Here is a 21,356-nt window from a genome sequence, read left to right on the forward strand (position 1 = left end):
CCCATGTTGAGGGCACGCGGCCTGGTACGGCTCAGGAGGGGGGGTGCGCTCGCTCGCCCCCCTTTCCTGGCCGGCCGGGTAGCGTGCTCGGACAAGGGTCTGGTGTGGACTTGGGGGGAACCCCCACGCCGATTTTTTTCGGCGTTGGGGTTCCCCTTTAAGCCCATTCCAGGCGGCGGAGCCCGCGACGTCTCCCTCGCGGGCCCCGCCTACCTGTACACGCGCTCGAAATGGGCGGACTTTCCGAGCGGGAACAGTCCGCTCATTTCGAAAGTACAGCGGACAAGCCCACACACGGGCGGACTGTTCGCTCAAACACAGTTTCAGCGGACAGTTTTTCGGAATTTCCGAAAGACTTTGTCCGTCCAACTGTCCGCTGAAACTGTCCGCTGAAAGCCCACACACGAGCGGACTGTCCGCCCAAACACTGTTCAGCGGACAAGGTTGGGCGAACAGTCCGCCCGTGTGTACGCGGCCTTAATTTCTGACATTTACCTAAGCCCCTCATACTTAAAGTAGATGTAGGGATTCATTCTAATATTCATCAATAACTGAAGTCCATTTTGCAGGTTTTCTGCTCTGAAGGTGCAGTTTGCCATAGTTCCTTGTCACCGCTGGTAGGGGCATGCTCTAGTTGCAATGGCTGCATATCACAATGTTGTGCAGTTTTCAATTGCCAACTCTGGGCTGACAACATTGATTGACACTTTGATAGCACCGTCTGCATATTGTCACCTTGTAAAAGGAAGTGACATTCAGGCATCAATTCTGGCAGGATCAACGGGCATGCTTTACTTTACATGCAAAACACTTTGTGTGATTAAGTGTTAGCTCTATGTGACATTCAATGTGTGGTTTATTTTTATTTTTTTTTAATTATTAGTTTTTTTTTTGTTATTCATTTTTTTTTTTTTTGCACATATGGACTTTGATGCCCATTGAAGTTTCAATTTATCTCATATGTCCTTAACAGAATTAATGCAAACTGCAAAGACTGGAATAAGATTTTCTCCGGTAGAGAAAGGAACAGTGTGACAGCGACCTAGTTTTCTCCAAATAATTTTTCTTACTTTTATTTTTCTTTGTAGATGAACTATTTTATATTTATTTAATAGTACAACGTCTGGCTGTAGATGACAATGACATGACAAACTATATTATTTTTTTTCCATTTTGGGTAATTTAGCTTTTATAAGGTGATGTACAAGAAAAAGTTGCACTCATCTTGTATGGCCTTTTTTTTTTAGAATTGCACAATAATGTAATTTCTCTCAATGGAAAACATATTTCGTAGCTCCTGGATTGTTAAACGTAACTGCTTTTATGAAGCTGAGGCTTTCTATGGAAAGAAAAGTCCCAAAGGGCTTACCGGTATACTTAAAACTCCATGAAGGAAAAATTGCTTAGATCGCTAAGAAGATCCTCTCTCTATGTTTTCTGGTGTAGTATAGAAAAATTAAAATAAAAATCAAATTACCTGTTGAAATGCTGTGGTCAGCAAGTACGGTTCATAATTCAGATGCTAATGCCTGAGCCATTTCTTTTTTTTTTTTTTTTTTTTATTGTACATCGTTTTTATTGTTTTCAGGATAATTTGTACAAACAAGAGGTTATCATACAGAATGTGTCAAATAACACTTATATTGGAAGAATGGTAAATACAGTAATGTGCGGTTCATCTGATAATAATAATTTGGACTCTTAAAGTAATATTAATTGTTAAGCATGGATGAACAGTTGGACCATTTTACAGTTTAACATTTTAACAATTCTAGATTCCTTGTCGAAAACCCGTTCTAACTGAGTAATTTAGAGTATTTTAGAGTATGATAAAGTATAATAAAAAAAAGATATACTTGTCTGTATTGTGTTAATGTGGTTTTCATATAAAATAATAAAAAGGATTTGATAAATAAAAAAAAGATATAAAAATAAAACAAAAAGATATAAAATAAAAACAAAAAGATATAAAATATCTCCCCAGCCTTCCCAGAAAAGTTGAAGTTGTTATAACTGCAAAGGGTGGGTCAACTCAATATTGAACCCTACGGATCTAAGACTGGGATGCCATTAAAGTTCATGTGCGTATAAAGGCAGGCGTCCCAATATTTTTGGCTATAGTGTGCGTGTGTGTGTGTATGTGTATATATATATATATATATATATATATATATATATATATATATATATATATATATATATACACATACATACATACACACACACACACACACACACACACACACACACACACAAAGCTATAGACAATGGAGTGGGGCACTCACGGGTCTTGCAACAGAGATACATCAAAGCAACAGTATTTTATTGCCAATGTTTCAATGAAGTTTGGTTCATCGCTCTCAAGCCTGAGCCCTGTCGAATTATTAACAATAAAATGCTCAATACCCATGAGTTTACCTGTTTTGGATTTGTATGGATTTCTTTGTGGGTGAGAACCCGGGCACCTACATCATACATAGAGTGCAGTGGCTACCCTAAGCCCACGTACACACGGTCGGAGATTTTGCCAACCAAATCCATCGGATTTTGCCCGTCGGATTTAGTCCGACGGATTGTGTCCGAGACTGTTGCATACACACGGTTGGGCCAAGTTGGCGAAAAATCCGATCTTTCAGAGCGTGATGACGTAATTTCGTTACGATGGGACTACATTCAGGCTAGTAGCCAATAGCTTTGATGTAGGAATTTGATCTGAGCATGCGTGGCACTTGGTCCGATGAAAATGCTCTACACATGATCGGATTACGTCCGACCGGCCCAGTTGGTCGGGAAATATTTCCAACATGTTGGAAAATTGGGTCGGACGGAGATTCGGACGGAATCAGTCTGATGCATACCACACACAGTCGGATTATCTGACAACACGGTCCGATAAGACTCATTCCGACAGATTCTCCGACCGTGTGTACAAGGGCTTAGGCCTATAACTATATAGTATTAGAGATCTTTTTTCCATAAGCAGAACTGCAAGCTCCTCCACTCACAGCTTTCCCCACCTTTTCTTACATTACTTTATTCCTTCTATAGTTATATTTTCATTTCTAATTTATACACCACTGCAGAATTTGTTTGCACTATATTAAAAAGAAATGATAATAATGTGTTCTCTTTTTTTTTTCTCCAGAAAAGAAGAAAAATGTAGAAAGAGGACCAGGGAGGCTTGGCTCTGTGACGCAGAGGGGCTCTCTCTCTGATTGGGCCTGTGCCCTTCCTGCCACTCCACCTCACAATGTCAAAAAAGGGCACCAGCAGCAGAGCTAAGGCAGAGAGAACTGACTCATCTGCTTCCCTGCAAGCTGCCAATGAAGACCTGAGAGCCAAACTTACTGATATCCAAATAGAACTCCAACAGGAAAAGAGTAAGGTGAGTATGTTGACGCACATGGTAGAACACTGTCAAGTCATACCAAGCTTACCTTGCACATGAGGTAAATACTTTCACCTTTATAAATTAAAATTTCCTTATGGTTTTGGTGCTTGTAGAATTGTAATGTACAACTGTAATAAACACGGGCCATGATATCCGTGTTGCCTGTCACAGTATCAGCAGATCCTCTTATTCACAGTCTGCGTGGCACAAAGATTGGTGGAACCATTCTGACACCAGGGCTGACAGCTGACTAACAGGCATCACGATTGTTAGCGTGGTATAAGTCCTTAGACCAAGGGTCTCAAACTGTCAGCCCTCCAGCTGTTGCGAAACTACAAGTCCCATTGTGCCTTTGCCTGTGGGTGTCATGCTTGTAACTGTCAGCATTGCAATTCCTCATGGGACTTGTAATTTTGCAACAGCTGGTGGGCTGCCAGTTTGAGACCCCTGCCTTAGACCCCTTTCACACAGATGGACCATCTATCCGTTTTTCTTCCATCCGTCAACGGACGTCAATGCATTCCTATGGGCAAACGGATGACCAACCGTTACCATCCGCTTCCGTTTTTATCAGTTTTTTTAACTTACGAGGCTACGTCCAGATCTGTCAAAATTGATATTAACCTCCCTGGCGGTATTCCCGAGTCTGGCTCGGGGTGGAATTCCAGTACCATTAGCGGTAACCCCAAGCCAGACTCTGGGCTGCGTCACAGGATACAGGGAAAGTTATTTACCTCGTCCCCTGAATTCTGCGATGTCTCCCCGCTGTGTGTACGAGCTGTCTCATCGCTCTATTCACACAGTGCCGTGTTCCGCCGGGCTCTGTTCCCTGCGAGCGTTGCGACGCACGGGGACGGAGAACGGCGCCAAATTCAAAAAAGTAAAAACACAGTACATATACAGTACACTGTAATCTTACAGATTACAGTACTGTATAAAAAAGAATACACACCCCCTTTGTCCCAAGTGGTCTGTCCAGTGCCCTGCATGCACTTTTTTATTATAAATACAGTTTTTTTCTGCCTGGAATTTGGAGATTGTCCATAGCAACCAAAAAGTGTCCCTTTATGTCAAAAGTGGTTTTAGACCAGCTAGAAAACAGCAATAATAAATTAGAATCACTTGCAGAATTGAGCAATAATGATTTGTGGGGAAATTCGTCATCAAACACTAAATCTAATGACAGTGACAATTCTGCAACTGAGCAAATTTCTGTGTTTTTGATTTGATTACATTATTGAATAATTTTTATTATCATTATATTATTATTTGTTATAATTATTTATAGTTATTTATTATATTATAATTTATAATTAATTTTTCAAACTTTATCATACCCGGAATGTCTACTAGACTCTGGTTTGGACAGATTTAAGTGAGTTATTCCTAAGAATTACAGGCCTGCAATATAAAACGCCAAATTTCCATGCAAAATAATTGTACCGGTTTCAGCACCAAAAATCGGAAATAATCATACCGCCAGGGAGGTTAACTGATGTTAACGGACAATGTCCATCAATGTCCGATCAGTTAAAATCTGTTTTGAAGAAATATCTTTTTGTTTTGGTTTATCTGTATGGGAGGAGCAATGCTTTCTGGGTAATTTCCTTAAAGGCACAGAAACTGGTGTAAACAGATCAAAATGGATACAAAGACGGATAAAAAAACTGATGTAAACGTGTACATTAACGGATGAAAACGGATATTAACAGAACGGAAGCAACGGATAATAACCAATACGTTTTTAACGTGGCTAAACTGATGGTGCCCGTGTGAAAGGGGCCTCAGACAGATGGTCAGAGCAAACTGCAGAAGAGCTAGCAGATCTGGCACAGACAAACAAATCTTAAATGAGAAGTCCATGTCCAAGACAGAGCAATCTATGTATAATGGAGGCAGAGGGAGCCCCAAACACACATTTTGTGTGCCCAAAAATGATTTTATTGGCACGTGCCAAAAGCATAACAAAAGACAAACAACATGTTTTGGGGCAACCCCCCTATCAGGGCCTTAGCAAGTGCCACAGTATTTATTGGACTCAAAGCTAGATTCCTGGGTATATCAATCAGAACCAAAAGAGAAAACCATGACGGAGTGCCTGTGCCAAACAGCAGGGAAGCATGGTCACGTTGAAACAAGTTAGCTGCCTTTTTATCCTTTTGCCACTTGCGGAACCAATACAATTATTTTTGGCCTTTCAAAACGCTTTTGAAACTTTTTTTGTCCTTAAATATATATATAGATTTCTCAGTGACCCCCTATCTCTAGCTTTGTGAAAACCTGCTGAACCTAGGTCATTTGGCTCAAAAAAAAATGCTGAATGGTGTCAGAAACCATGAAATCAGGCCGAGACAGAAGTACAGTTAAATCACGCTTGTTTAATAATAAAAGTAAAAAGAACAAACGTAGTCAAAACATAGCCAAAGTTCAGTAACCGGAATGGATAGTCAGCCAAGCCAGAAGTCAGGGATCAATGTAGTGGAACGGCAAGCAGGATCTGGAGCCAGAAGGGATGTCAGAAAAGTAAGTCTTGAACAGGATCGCAGGAGATCGTTTCTGTGATGTTGACCAAGGCGAAGGCAGAGCTCCTCTGGACTACACGGTTTAAGTAGGCAGGACTGACGAGCGGGGTATAAACAGGGCAGTTAACTCTTTGGTCGGGCACAGGCCTCATGTCCAGCAATCTACTTAAGCACCCTGATTAGGTCAGGTGTGCATTGCAGAGTCTTGAGCTACAGTGCTGAGTAATAGCCAGCAACTAGCAAAGGCTCTTGTACATGACAAAATGAGCTGCTGCTGTGGCCAGCCTGTGTGCCAAACTCTCCTGAGTTTTTGTGAGATGGGTAGCTTATACAGTATATATTTCTGAATGAGGCCATCACAAGAAAGAAAAAAGGCCCTTGTTTCCTTATCTCCTAATGCTTTAACCTTTCACTTGATAAACCAAATGGATAAATTGATTTTACTCCCTTATTATAATTACACTTGGCACATTGCTGTGCATTTTTTAGTATTTTGCAATGCAGTAAAATGCATTGACAAATGGAGTCTATTACTTGCTTTGGAAACAGTGACCAGTATTATTGTTATCTAAGATTTATATAGTTATATATTAAAAACAGTTTGCACAGCACTTTACAATATAAAGTGAGTCAGTATAGTTACGATGCAATTCATGACAAGAGGGTTGGGGGAGGAGGGGAGCTTACAATCTAAAGTGAATGGGAAGCGATACAAAAGGTAGGATGGGAAAATAAAAGTTCAGTTGTTAAGTAGAGGTGAGATATGCTTTCTTGAAGACATACTTTTTCAAAGGCAGACATAGTAGGATATAGTGAAGACAGGTGTCGTGACGAAACGTCTGAAACGCGTAGGCTGTGTTTACAGCATTGTACATGTCTTTTCGATAAAGGAATACTATTTTTTGGATGTCATCCTCAGTGCTGACTTTCCCTTTCCTTATCAAAGTAGGATATAGACAACTAGTACTGCTTTACCATGCATTGGCATATATGTCCCATATATTGCCTTTGTGCTGTGTTGCCCTGGATGGTCTCATTCAAGGTAATGCAACTTATATAAGAATACATGACAACTCACAATACCAAGCACGGTATGTTGTAATCAAGGTCTTATTAATCTTTTTTTTTTCAGGTACATCTATTGCTGATCTTGGCCTTATTATTGTAACTGTGGTTTGTTTGTCCCTTGGTTAGCGTCATGTAAAGCTCAGTCACAGTTCAGTAAACTCTACATAACCTTTACTGTGAAATCCATGGCTGCATATTTTTATGCAGAGTCAGGATGTTATATGAGACGTCCCATCTGCAGCAGACTCTCCGAGAACACTGCCATACTGCAACATTATCCATAGAGCTTAGTCATGCATGCAGGATGCTTATTCTAAAGACTTGGCTGGAAAGCTTTTACATTCATCCCTGTAAGCTAGATTTATTGGCAGCAGGAGCAAGTCTGTTGGCCTTAGAAGTACAAAATCACTGGAATTCATTGGAATCAAGGATTTCTAATGTCAAAATGTGTCAAAGTTTTTAAAGTCTTTAACCACTTAAAGAGGAAGTAAACTCTCCCACTCTGATGCTTCTCTTCATTTAGTCCATTTTAATAAGTCATTATCAGACTATAGCCACTGTAATCCAGCCCAAATCGCATATTACTTACTGTTTAAAGAAACTTTAAAAAACTTGTTTCCAGGGGTTAGGCAGCGTCCACAGTGGAGTGTATTTCCGCCCTTACATTGAGCACTTCCTGTACTGTTAACCAAGCCTCCTTCTCAATCCAACGTTTCTATGGCAACCCTGCTTCCCTGTTCATAGCTGACTTGTTTTATTTCATAGTATTTACTTGTGCCGATGTCTAATGTTTCCCTTTGTCAGTCTTATCAGCTTCAGCTGATAAGACTGCAGTAATGGCCAGGTTTACATTGTATTTCATGTCACATGGTCACATGGGGTGTAGGAGGAAGCACTGAATGAGTCTGAAGTCTCCTGGGAGTTCAGTGTTGTGCCGTATGAAGTCCTGATAACAGATAGATAAGACATAGAGAGTGTGCCGTAAATCAGGGGAGATCTGGGCATGCTCAGTGACTTCATTCTAAAGAACAAAAAGGATTACAACAATACTAAGCAAGTAAGGAGATATCTACAAGCAGTGTTCATTAGGGTTTTTTATGCTGATTTACATGGGACAAAGTTGTAGGGGAGGGTTTACAACCACTTTAAGGACTGGAAGAATTTCCCCCTTAATGACCAGGTCACTTTTTGCGATACGGCACTGCGTCGATTTAACTGACTATTGCACGGTCATAAGACACTGTACCCCAAACAAAATTGATGTCCTTTTTTTTACGACAAATAGAGCTTTCCTTTGGTGGTATTTGATCACCTCTGCGTTTTTTATTTTTTGCGCTATAAACAAGAAAATTGTGACAATTTTGAAAAAAAAACAAAAACTATTTTTAAATCTATACAGGGAGATCGGTGCTTATAACTCCACCAACACCGCACCAATCATCCTCGACTGTCTCCTGTGTCCTCCTCCTTTCCTCCTCCGTGCTCCTAAGGTCCCCCACCATGTACTCCTCTGCTCTTCTTCCGTGTCCTCCTCCGCTCCTCCTTTGCTCCCCTTCCGTGTCTTCCTCCACTCCACCTCCGTGTCCTATTCCACTCCCACTCTGTGTCATCCTCCGTTCCCCCTTTGTGTCCTCCTCCTCTCCTTCTCTCTGCTCCCCATTCGTGTCCTCCTCCAATCCTCCCTCACTCCCCCTTCGTGTACTCCTCCGGTCCTTCGCTTCCCCTTCGTGTCCTCCGCTGCTCCCCCTCTGTGCCCTCATCTGGTCCCCCCCGTCCCAGATCTATCAGGATTGAGAGCGGAGGAAGGAGCCATTAAATCTGTCATTTACTGCCTCCTTCCTTTTCCGAATGCACAGAATCAGTGATCACTGACTCTGCCCATTCATAACTGAGCATCTTAAACTGTGTTTGCGATCCTTCAGTTTATGAATGAACAGGAGCCCCTGTCTCCTGTCCATTCATCTTTAGTAGAGCTGAGGCTGCAGAGAAAGGGACTGGGGAATCTGTGTCCTTAGTCCCTTTCTTAGACCCTTGATATCTCACCAAAGCCCCCCCCCCCCCCCCCCAAGAGGGTTGATAAAAAACAAAACTAAAAATTCTAATAAATAATTACTTAAAAGTAAAATAGTAAAAATAATAAAAAATAAAATAAAATAAACACTGACGCTGTCCACTCCCCCCCCCCCCCCAAAAAAAAAAGCATTGTAAAAATAATAACAAAAAATCTAAATTATAAAAAATTCAATTGTAAAAAATTCAATTGTAAAAAAACAAAACAAAAAAAACCTACTGACACAGTGCACGCCTCATCAGTGCCACCTATCAGTGACCATCAGTGCTACTGTCACATGACATAAAAAAAAATATCAGTAATTGGTATCGGCGAGTACTTGAAAAAAAGTATCGGTATTTGTACTCGGTCTTAAAAAAGTGGTATCAGTGAAACCCTTTCCGATGGGAAATGTGTGATGACAGGCTGTTGGCAGTAAATCCGACCATGTGTATGCTCCATTGGACAATTGTCAGATTTTCTGCGGACAAATGCTGGCTAGCAGGTTTTAAAATTTTCTGCAAACAAATGTGTGTTGTCGGATTTTCTGAGCATGTGTACACAAGTCCAAAGTACAAACACGCATGCTCAGAAGCAAGGACAAACCAGAAGCAATCGGTCTTATAAACTAGCATTTATAATGGAGAATTAACATTCGTGACGCGGCAAATTATGAAATCTCAAAATGCAGCGCACAATTCTCTTCTTCTTTAATGGGATAATAATGAAGCTGCTTTGCTGGTGATACTGATGGAGTTATTGCAAACAAATTTTCTAAAGCTTTTTTTTTCTAGTGATATCAAGAATAATTTTATTATGTTTTTTTTTTATTTTTTTTATTTGGGCAACTTACCACAACACCATTATCCCGTAGTTTTTAAGATCAAAGATACAACTATGTTGGTGTCCCTTGTCAATTTTACATTGTATTACATGACTCCCAAACTGTCATTTGAAGTAAAACACATAGCCAAGTATTATTCTTCCCATTTTTTTCATTGTGCTTTAAAAAAGAAAACAAGTAAAATAAGACATGCTATCTGCCAATAGAACTTAACCAAAAAGTGCATTCTATGCATCCAAAAATATTGAAAATATAACAAATCAAATCATTATTCAACCAAAAAAAATCAAAGCAATAACTCTAAGGCCAATAATAAATAACACGCTATCTTCTCCGAAACCGCAACATGGCTGGTTGACAAACGGCCGTTCAGAAACAAACTGAAAAGCGCAAAATGAAAAGCACGAATCAACACTCATTAAACTTTTACTAACATGAAGCCCAAAGGGTGGCGCTAACGAGCTGAAAAACAACATAGTACGTCACTATGTTCGTATTTGTTGGCCAACAATTCCTTGCCGTTTGTATACAAGACAAGTTTGGGCCAACGCCCTTCGGACAAAAGTCCACGGTTTTGTTGGCCAACAATGCGATCTTGTGTACGAGGCTTAACTGTATAGAAAATGAAAAATAAAGTTTTGGCTTTAGATATATTTGAATACAGGATACATCAATGGCATTCAGTTTGTAAAGCATTCTGGGCTTTCTGGTAAGAAAGCCTAGTGCCATCTGCTTGAAAGCACCCAATGTATAACTGCTAAGATGGTACTTTCTGATAGGGGAGAGAGAGAGAGTGGTGGGTTGTGTCTTTTGTGTGCCACCTGTACCCCATGTAGTCTGATCTCCCTGGGTTTCAGGCTTATTGCTGCCTTCTTTAGAACTCATCACCTTATGGCTGCAATTAAAAATACTAATTAAAAATGACCAAAACATAATTATCAAAGAATCTTTTTAAATTTCCATGTTTTTAGGTTATCTTTGTTTGCTGCAATGAAATGAAAAGTCATTAAATAATGTTTCATTTTATACATTTGTTCTTTTTGTACTACCAGGTAAACAAACTTGAAAGAGAGAAAAACCAGGAGATCCGACAGATTCGAGAGCACGAGCAGCATAAAAGCATTGTTATTGTGACTGAGCTAAAGGCCAAGTTGCACGAGGAGAAAATGAAGGAGCTGCAAGCTGTACGGGAAGCCCTCTTGAGGCAGCATGAATCTGAACTCATCCGGGTGATAAAGATCAAAGACAGTGAAAATCAGAGGCTGCAAGCGGTGGTCAATGCTCTCCGAGATGCCGCCCCGGAAAAAGTCAAAACTGTTCTGTACAACGAGGCCAGGGAAGAGGCCAAGAAAAGTTTTGAAGCTGAGAAAAACAAAATGCAGCAGGAGATCTTCGAGCTAAAAGGGGCCAAAAAACAAGTGGAGGAAGCCTTGACTGTAGTGATGCAGGCTGATAAGATGAAGGCTGCGGAAATCCGAAGCGTTTTCCATTTACATCAAGAGGAGATCTCGAAAATTAAGCGGGAATGTGAGCGGGAAATCAGAAGGCTGGTATGAGCGGAGAATATGTTTATTTATTACAATATCTTTTCAAGTATTTTAATTCCATGACACCAGGCATGTAGAGATATTCTGTATAAACTGGTAGAAAAAGAGGTGTGTTTCATCTAACAGCTAATCAGAATTCAGTTGTTGTTTTTCAGTTTAGCTTGAAAACGGGAAAGTGTATGTAAAGCCAATTTTTTTTTTTATCATTTGGGATAGATTAGTAGGTGGTCAAACCACAAGGTTTTTTTTCCCCATATTTCCCATTAAGTAGATTTTCCTTTACTTCCTGTCCTGTAGACACAACAGAAAGAGAGGAAGAGGAAACCTCTCCAAAGTGAGGGAAATCCATTTTTTTTGTATGCATGTAGTCTCCCCATTGGAAGATTTCCCTTTTTTTCCTGTTTGGCTGGTAACCCAATATTTTGGATTTTTCCTCCCTTTTTAGTCCCACAACAAAAGCCATCTGGACAATTAGAGAGGGTAAATTTCTCCAGAGGGATCATAGACCACAATAAAAAAAAACTGAAAGAGGTTCTAACTATTCTTCCTAAATCTAAAACTTGAAAGGTTGGCTTTTTGGCTTTAGGTACACATTAACCAATTCAACCCCGAGAGGTTTTACCCCCTTTAACTGACAATTGTGCGTTCATGCGACGCTGTACCCAAATAAAATGTATGTCCTTTTTTTCCCCACAAATTGGTGGCATTTGATCACCTCTGCGGTTTTGAATTTTTGCACTAGAAACAAAAAAAGAGCGACAATTTTGGGAAAAAAAAACAATATTTTTTTTACTTTCTGCTATAAAACATATCCTATCAAAAAAATAAAAAAAATAAAATTTCTTCATCAATTTAGGCCAATATGTATTCTGCTACATATTTTTGGTGAAAAAAAAATCTCAATAAGCGTATATTGATTGGTTTGTGCAAAAGTTATAGCATGTACAACTAAGGGATAGATTTATGCCATTTTTATTTATAATTTTTTTTTTTACTAGTAATAGTGGTAATCAACAATTTTTAGCGGGACTGCGACATTGTTGGCGGACAGATCGGACACCTAACTGACATTTTTAACACTTTTTTTGGAAACAGTGACATTACTACAGTAATCAGTGCTAAAAATATGCATTGTTACTGTACTAATGACACTGGCAGAGAAGGGATTAACACCAGGGGCAGTCAAAGGGTTAAGTGTGTCCCTAGGGGATGCTTTCTAACTGTATGGGGTATGGACTCACTAGATGAACACAGTGACCCCTGTTCCTGATTAGCACTGTGTTCATCTCTGACAGAACGGTGGTCTGCCTTGTTTACTTTGGCAAACGGTCATTCTATCTCTCTGGGGAATGATCGCGGATGACCGGCGGACATCGCGTCCGCCGGATATCGCGTCCACCAGCCCCACTGATTGGCTCATCCTCTGGTCAATCAGCGCGCGCGCGTGCCTCCTCTGGCTATTACATGAAATGATGTACAGGTACGTCGTTTCATGCAATAGAGCCGACCTGCCGCAATATATGTATTACGGCCGGTCGGCAAGTGTCTAAAAGAGTACTTCAGGCAAAGCACAAGATTAATATGAAAAGGACAAATCTACTTACACTTATGCTTCATAACATATTAAGCTCATTGCAGGGACATAAATGTTCACTTTGAAAACGTAACTACAAAGTTTAACTACGGAAGACATTTTTATCACTTGGCAAAAGTATTGCTAAAGTTTTTGAGTTGTTATAAGAAAATGTATTCAATTGTTACTACACAATTACATTGTTCTATTTCGACAACTGGTTGTTATGGGAAGCTCTCTTCGTTTTCAAATTCTTCTTTTTCAACTACCATTCACAATTCACCCATCTAATCTATTAATTTAGTGCTTTTAAGGTAAAAAGTCTACTTTCTCTGCCTTTGTCACTGTCAGGCTTCTCCAAAGTCTACCGAAAATATAGATTTTACTTGATTATTTGTAATGATAACTACAGTGCCTTGAAAAGGTATTCAGACCCCTTGAAATTTTCCACATTTTGTCATGTTACAGACAAAAACTTAAATGTATTTTATTGGGATTTTATGTGATAGACCAACGCAAAGTGGCACCTAATTGTGAAGTGGAACAGAAATTATAAATAGGTTTCAAAACTACAAATACAAATAAATATGTGAAAAGTGTGGGGTACATTTGTATGCAGCCCCCCTGAGTCAATACTTTGTAGAACCGCCTTTCACTGCAATTGCAGCTGCAAGTCTTTTGGGGATGTCTCTACCAGCTTTGCACATCTAGACAGTGAATTTTTTGCCCTTTCTTTTTTGCAAGATAGCTCAAGCTCTGTCAGATTGGATGGAGAGCATCTGTGAACAGCAATTTTCAAGTCTGACCACAAATTCTCAATAGGATTAAGGTGTGGACTTTGACTGGGCCATTCTAACACATGAATATGCTTTCATCTAAACCATTCCATTGTAGCTCTGGCTGTATGTTTAGGGTCGTTGTCCTGCTGGAAGGTGAACCTCCGCCCCAGTCTCAAGTCTTTTGCAGACTCTAACACAGGGGTCAGAAACCTTTTTCCACTTAAGGGCTGGATTCAATGTATGTGAATGCATGGAGGGCTGCATTCACCTGCTAATAAATTAAGTTGAGGGGGTACAAGGGGGGATACAGAGGTGGCTGTGGATGGGGGGTACAAAGGTGGCTGTGGACTGATGAGTATAGAGATGGCTGTGAGCAGGGGGGGATACAGAGGTGGCTGTGGACGGGGGGGTACATTGGTGGCTGTGGACTGTGGGATACAGAGGTGGCTGTGGACTGGGGGGGTACAGTGGTGGCTGTGGACTGGGGGGTACAGAGGTTGGCAACCCCTGTTCTAACAGGTTTTCTTTTAAGATTGCCTGAATTTGGCTCCATCCATCTTCCCATCAACTCTGACCGGCTTCCCTGTCCCTGCTGAAGAAAAGCATCCCCACAACATGATGCTGCCACCACCATGTTTCACTGTGGGGATGGTGTGTTCAGGGTGATGTGCAGTGTTAGTTTTCTGCCACACATAGCGTTTTGCTTTTAAGCCAAAAAGTTCCATTTGGTCTCATCTGACTACAACACCTTCTTCCACTTGCTGTGTCACCCACATGGCTCCTCGTAAACTGCAAATGGGGCTTCTTATGGCTTTCTTTCAACAATGGCTTTCTTCTTGCCACTCTTCCATAAAGACCAGATTTGTGGAGTACACGACTAATAGTTGTCCTGTGGACAGATTCTCCCACCTGAGCTGTGGATCTCTGCAGCTCCTCCAGAGTTACCATGGGCCTCTTGGCTGCTTTTCTGATGAATGCTCTCCTTGCCTGGTCTGTCAGTTTAGGTGGACGGCCATGTCTTGGTAGGTTTGCAATTGTGCCATACTCTTTCCATTTTCGGATGATGGATTGAACAGTGCTCTGAGAGAAGTTCAAAGCTTAGGATATTTTTTTTATAACCTAACCCTGCTTTATACTTCTCCACAACTTTAGGGCTTCACAGAACAGCTGTATTTTTACTAAGATTACATTACACATGGATGGACTCTATTTACTATTTAGGTGACTTGTGAAGGCAATTGGTTCCACTAGATTTTAGTTAGGGGTATCAAAGTAAAGGGGGCCACATACAAATGCACACCACACTTTTCAGATATTTATTTGTAAAAAAAAATTGAAAAGCATTTATCATTTTTCTTCTGCTTCACAATTATGGGCCACTTTGTGTTGATCTATCACATAAAATCCTAATAAAATAAATATATGTTTTTGGTTGTAACATGGTAAAATATGGAACATTACAAGGTGTATGAATACTTTTTCAAGGCACTGTATCTGTTACATTGATATCATTTTTATGATGTGTTTTGCTTTTTGTACCATTAAACATCGTGACGTCTGTAATCATCCTGTATTACGCAGGTATAGTCCTTCTTAAAAGTTCAGATACACACTGGAGAACTTCAGCTGCCATTAAGAGAGTTTGTCCTTCTGATGTGTCCCTGCACCTCAAAGGAGGAACGGACTACCTCTAGGGTGTGCCTGCTCTCAATGTGTTCATTGCTACATAAAGTATGTCCTGAAATAGGAGCTCTGTTTGTTAGACAAGAGTTAGAGACTAAATTTTACAGAGTTGACTTTGTATGACAGTTTGGCTTCATATATATTTGCACATATATGTAGAAAAAAAAAATATATATTTTTTAATGTCTTGTTAAGACAGCTCAGATTTTGTTCTTCAGGGATTTTTTTACATTGTATTTTGTATTGTATTGTTCTGTGGATTGGACTGCCCATGTGCACTCTGGAGTTTATTTACTTAAATAAATTGAATAAATGTATTTACTTAAAGCAAATAGACTGTGCACTTTGCAAAGGGCAGTAGTGCTCTGCAAGTGCAGTTGATCCAGAGCTTAGTAAATGAGGTAAAGCTTCACTTTGTAAACAATACCCAATCACATGCAAGGAAAATGAAAAAAATAATGCATTTTTGCTTGCACATGATTGGTTGATGGAAGTCGGCATAGCTTCTGCTCATTTACCAAGCACAGGCGCAACTCCTTTTGCTGAGAGCAACTGCAACTTTGCAAAGTGCACAGTCTATTTGCCTTTAGTAAATCAACCCCTATACTTGTGCTATGTACAAATTGATGTGAGTGTTTGCAATTTTATGATAGTACTTTTCACAAACACTACATTTTATCTTTCAGTTTAAAGTATAACTGAGTACAGGGGTGGACTGACAACTCATGGGGCCCCCGGACAATAGGAGATTATGGGGCCCCCAGGCATTCAGAGATTATGGGGCCACACAGTATACAATCACACAGTATACACATACAGCTACACACAGTATACACAGACATGTACACACAGTATACACATACATGTTGGCTGAGAAGGTACTGGAGAGGTGGGGCAGCTATAATCTCAGGATTTTTAGACCAAAAGGATGTCGGTAAGGGACATTTCAGAGATAGATGTAAAAAAAAAACACAGATTTTTACATTCTGTCCCAAGTTTTACTGAGGCTTGCAACCCTGATGGGGCCCGCTAGTGGTCCAGGGGCCCTCGGGCAGTGCCCGAGTGGCCGAATGGTCAGTCCGCCCTTGACTGAGTATGAACTGTTAATAGTCAGGACTATCGTACCTTAAACAAGATACTACATTTCAGATTTGTCTCTTGTCTGGTGAATTCTTTTAGGTTTCGAACTATTATTTTAGCTGTAGTAAAAAAAAAAAATTCTTAAATCACAGGCAGGTGGATTGACATATACAGGGGGTGATTTACTAAAGGAGTTGAAAGTCTTCACAATTCTTCAGATTGCATGAATATTAACTTCAAGAAAAGCAAATTCCTGTTCACTTTGAATATTCAATCACTCAGATGCTCAATACTCAGATGCTGCATATGTGATTGGATAATTGAAATGAACGCTGCCCAGATTTTGAGTGAAGATCCTTAATTCTTAGTAAATACGCTGTAACTGTGTTTTAAAGCGTGTCTCTTCTCTGAGAGCTACAGCCATTAATAATATACAGTTAGGCAATTTCATGGCATAATCGGATTAGTAGTATTGTCAAGATAAGCTATTATAAATGATTAAGCTAGAAGGGTCAAACAGACCAGGATAGCAGGACTACTGGGCCTATAGCCCAAGGGCTTTGGCTCTGGCCCTGATTCACACAAATGTGCTTTTGTGAAATTAAACATGTTTATTAGATAGGGGAGGCATTGTTGCTCACAAGTTTGTCAAATTTGGAAAGTCATATTTGTGTGTCCAGCAAGCATGATTTTTCTTCGTTTTGGATAGATTGGGGAAGAATTTGTATCCCTGTCAGGTTTTTTATTGCTATCTGGAGCTCCATTAGAAAGATTTATCTTCATTTTCTGTTCTGCTGATGTTTTATCAGACAGAAAGTGAGGGTAACTTTGCAACAGGGATATAGACAGAAAAAATAATTATTTTCTCTAGACACCTTTCACACTGAAGCGGTTTTCAGGCATTTTAGCGCTAGAAATAATGCCTGTAAAGCACCTGAAAACTGCCCCCTATTTATTTCATGTGACTTTTCACACTCAGGCGATGCGCTTGCGGGACAAGTCCTGCAAGCAGCAACTTTGGGGTTGCACTGTATACAGCGCTCCCAAAATTCCCTGCCCATTGAAATGAACTGAAAAGCACTTTGGAAGCGACGCAACATGGGCCTTTTATTTTTACCCCTTCTTTGGGGTTAAAAAGCGACCAGCTAGAGGCTGAAAATCCCCCCAAAATGGCACTTAAACGTCAGTAAAGCGCTGCTTAAACAGCGGTAAAGTGCCACTAAAACTAATGACGCTTTACCGCTAATGGCCGGCGCTTTCAGTTTGAAAGCAGCCTTATGCCACGTACACACAGTCAGATTTTCCGATGGAAAATGTTCGATGGGAGCTCTTTGTCGGAAATTCTGACCGTGTGCAGGCTCCATCGGACATTTTCCACTGGAATTTCCGACACACAAAATTTGAGATCAAATTTTCCGACAACAAAATCCGTTGTCAGAAATTCCGATCGTGTGTACACAATTCCGATGCACAAAGTTCTACGCATGCTCAGAATCAAGCAGAAGAGCTGCACTGGCTATTGAATTTCAATATTCTCGGCTTGTCGTACGTCACCGCGTTCTTGACGTTTGGAATTTCCAACAACATTGTGCGACCGTGTGTGCGCAAGACAAGTTTGAGCCAACATCCGTCTGAAAAAATCCCATGGATTTTGTTGTCAGAATGTCCGATCGTGTGTACGCGCTTTAGACTGCATTCACCTTTGTGAAACATGCACGTAATGGGGTTGATATACTAAAGGCAAATAGGCTGTGCACTTTCCAAGGTGCAGTTGCACTCTGCGAGGGAAGTTGCCCCGGAGCTTAGTAAATGAGGTAACGATTCCCTTTGCAAAAAGTACCCAATCACATGCAAGGAAAATGAAAAAAAAAATGCAATTTTTCTTGCACATGATTGGATGTTGGAAGTCAGCATAGCTTCTGCTCATTTCTTAAGCTCTGGAGCAACGGCACTTGCAAAGTGCACAGTCTATTTGTCTTTAGTAAATCAACTCCACAGTTTTGCATGAAAAAACAATGCGTTATAATGCACAGCTTAAGCCTCATGCACACTGGGCTTGAGCATTAAAGTAGAACTACAGGCAAAACTTTTTTCTTCATTTTGGATAGAGTAAGGGAGGTTTATAACCCCTGCCAGATTTTTTGGCATTGCGGAGATTTCCCTTCACTTCCTGTTCCATAGCCAAACAGGAAGTGAGGGTAAATCCTTGCAAATTTAGAGAATTCCTTGGGGACTTCCAAGTCACCAGAACTAGTGTCCCCATTGGAAGATTTCCCCTCTAATACTTTTCTGGGGAAAACCCAGATTTTCTTCTACTTTCATTTTCAATAATAATGGTAAACAGGACAGATAGAGAGGGTGAATCACTATAATAGGGGCACTGAAAGCAATAACAACTCACAAGCATTTTAATTCCTCTCTATACAAAATTAAAAAATAAAAGTTTTGCCTTTAGATATACTTTAATGCATTCCAATGGCCAGAATAAATTAATATTCAATACTGCTCAAACACTTTACGCCCCTAAACTCTGCTAAACAGGCATGATATGTGCAGCTTTAGGTTTGTTTTTATAAGCAGCTTTTTTTCCTGCCAGGAGTTCTGACGTTCAGAGGAGCAAAGTAAACTTCCTGTGTGCATGAGGCCTAAACAGAAAAAGGCAAAAAGCTAAAAAAAAAAAAAAAAAAATTGTAAATCAGTGAACAATGATCTTGAATAGTATGGTTGTTTCCATGTGTTATGCATAACTAGCTTTCCAGACATATATAGCAAAGGCCACATGGGTGCTCACAAGGAACATCATAGTCGGCTTTCATTATTGCAGGGTTGCTTTCATTATTGCAGCCTACAACTAAAGCTTGTTTTGATTTTTTTTTTGCTAGTGTTAGGGCATTCACCCCTCATCCATTCACACAGGGGAAACTTTGGATCCGACTTCAAGTCCTAAGGGCCTGGTATGCTCTTGGAGGGGAACCCATGACGTTTTTTTATTTAAAATTTGGCGTGGAGTTTCCCCTCGAGAGCTGATTATTCTGTGATTGGCCACAGCCAAAGTCGCCTGGCCTGGGGGCGACTTGAATTCTGGTTGTAAGTCGCCCCAAGTCGTGTTGAAGTCGTCCCAAGTTGCACTTTGATTCATACTCAAGTCGTGTCCAAGTTGCCTCCCAAAGTTGTGCTGCAAGTTGTGTTGCCCCTGTGTGAATGGACTCTCAGCCTGTACTATTATCAATTTGCAGATATTCCGTAATAGCATAGGCTATAGGCAGAAGAACTGTGGCTCAAAGTTTGCCTCTACTTCCACTGTGACTGCAGGTACTTATAAAAGGGAGCCAATCAAGAAGTTTTTGGTCTGTCCTAAGATCGTGTGCTAATGGAGATTTGCAACATGTAAGTCATAGAGTAAAGCGTGACAGCCTAGCACTGATTAGGGACATTTTTGGTCAACCCCCAACACTATAGGGTTAATTTACTAAAGGCATATAGAATGTGTACTTTGCAAAGTGCAGTTGCTCCAGAGCTCAGTAAATGAGGTAAGGCTTTACTTTGCAAAGAGTACCCAATCACGTGCAAGAAAATATAAAAAAAACAGCATTTTTTCTTGCACATGATTGGATGATGGAAGTCAGCAGAGCTTCTGCTCATTTACTAAGCTCTGGGGCAACTGCACTTGCAGAGTGCAGTCTTTTTCCCTTTAGTAAACCGACCCCAATGTCATTAGCTTTGTAACAGACCAGTCTTTGGATTCATAGACCTTGTATGGTGACCACATCTGTGTACTGAATTACCATTCATCCATTCTCATCCATGACCGTTCCATGCACTCTTTTGCGGACTACATGACTGTTCGAATCCTTGGAACTTTCCTTCTTTTTCTGTCTGTCATGTCTTTAAATTCTCAATTTTCGTAAACCCAGAAGAGGAATGGATGGCGTGGATCAGAATGAGACCAGCGGCATGCACCAAGTTAAGTAATCACTAAACATATGCAATATCAAATTTAGAGACAAACATGCGCTTTGTGGATCTGTTATTGAGCCTGTGTTTCTACTATCTTTCAGATTTCAGAACATAAGAAAATTCTGAAAAAGACCAAGCAAGGCTGGAGGGTGAGAAATATTTCAGTGATCTTAGAGGGCATATTGCTACATCAAGTGAGAAAAGAAAGAAAAGAAAGAACCTTGATAATGTGATTGTCTACAAACATTTGATTTTTTCTTGGCATTTGCACAAAAATGTGAAGTTTCCAGCTTTAAAATGCTGGATTGTTTATTGCAGCACCAGATATGTCAAGACCCTACTAAAGAAAACACTTTTGACGTTCCTTTTTAATCTTATTTAGTTCTCTGCTAACATCTGTCACTGTAATGGGAAGTTTACCATTGAAGTTGGGTTGGGGGGGCATATGCAAAGGATACAGGAAGAGCAATATAAAATTTGGTGCTTCATAGGGAAGCAACATTTTACAAACTAGAGACCTGCCAACTTAAACTGAATCATTTTCATTTAACCTACAGACACGATTTGATTTTGGTTCTTTTTGCTGGTTTATCCTGCTGTAGGACCGTATCAACTATCTGTGTCTTCACATGTTCTAAAATTCTGACCATACCACAGATCTATAGTGGTCAACGTACAAGCAGAATTCCAGAATCCAGGTATTCGGGGAGGTCTGTAGGTGAATGAATAAATGACTTGTATAGCGCTACCTATATGAACTGAATTGCCTCAGGGCGCTTTTTCTTGCCACCGGTGTCCATCCACAGCTATTTATGCGGTCCTTTAACCTGTAGAGTCCCGACACACTTACAACATTGACATA

The 21,356-nt window shown here is 40.3% G+C and overlaps 1 protein-coding gene across 2 annotated transcripts in view; it reads left to right on the top strand.

Moving 5' to 3' along the window:
• The window catches only part of JAKMIP3 (Janus kinase and microtubule interacting protein 3), a 261,757-nt gene that overhangs the window by 55,071 nt on the left and 185,330 nt on the right, over positions 1 to 21,356 (top strand). For both annotated transcript variants that reach the window (XM_077455553.1, XM_077455552.1), the window contains exons 2-3: positions 3,146 to 3,385; positions 10,928 to 11,425. In XM_077455553.1, coding sequence (XP_077311679.1) covers positions 3,251 to 3,385; positions 10,928 to 11,425 — 633 coding nt within the window. In that variant the 5' untranslated portion in view covers positions 3,146 to 3,250. The remainder of the gene's footprint in view (positions 1 to 3,145; positions 3,386 to 10,927; positions 11,426 to 21,356) is intronic.

This window comes from Lithobates pipiens, unplaced genomic scaffold, assembly GCF_037356315.1.
Source record: "Lithobates pipiens isolate NorthernLeopardFrog02 unplaced genomic scaffold, aLitPip1_a1.2 Scaffold_25, whole genome shotgun sequence".
NCBI classification, from domain to species: Eukaryota; Metazoa; Chordata; class Amphibia; order Anura; family Ranidae; genus Lithobates; species Lithobates pipiens.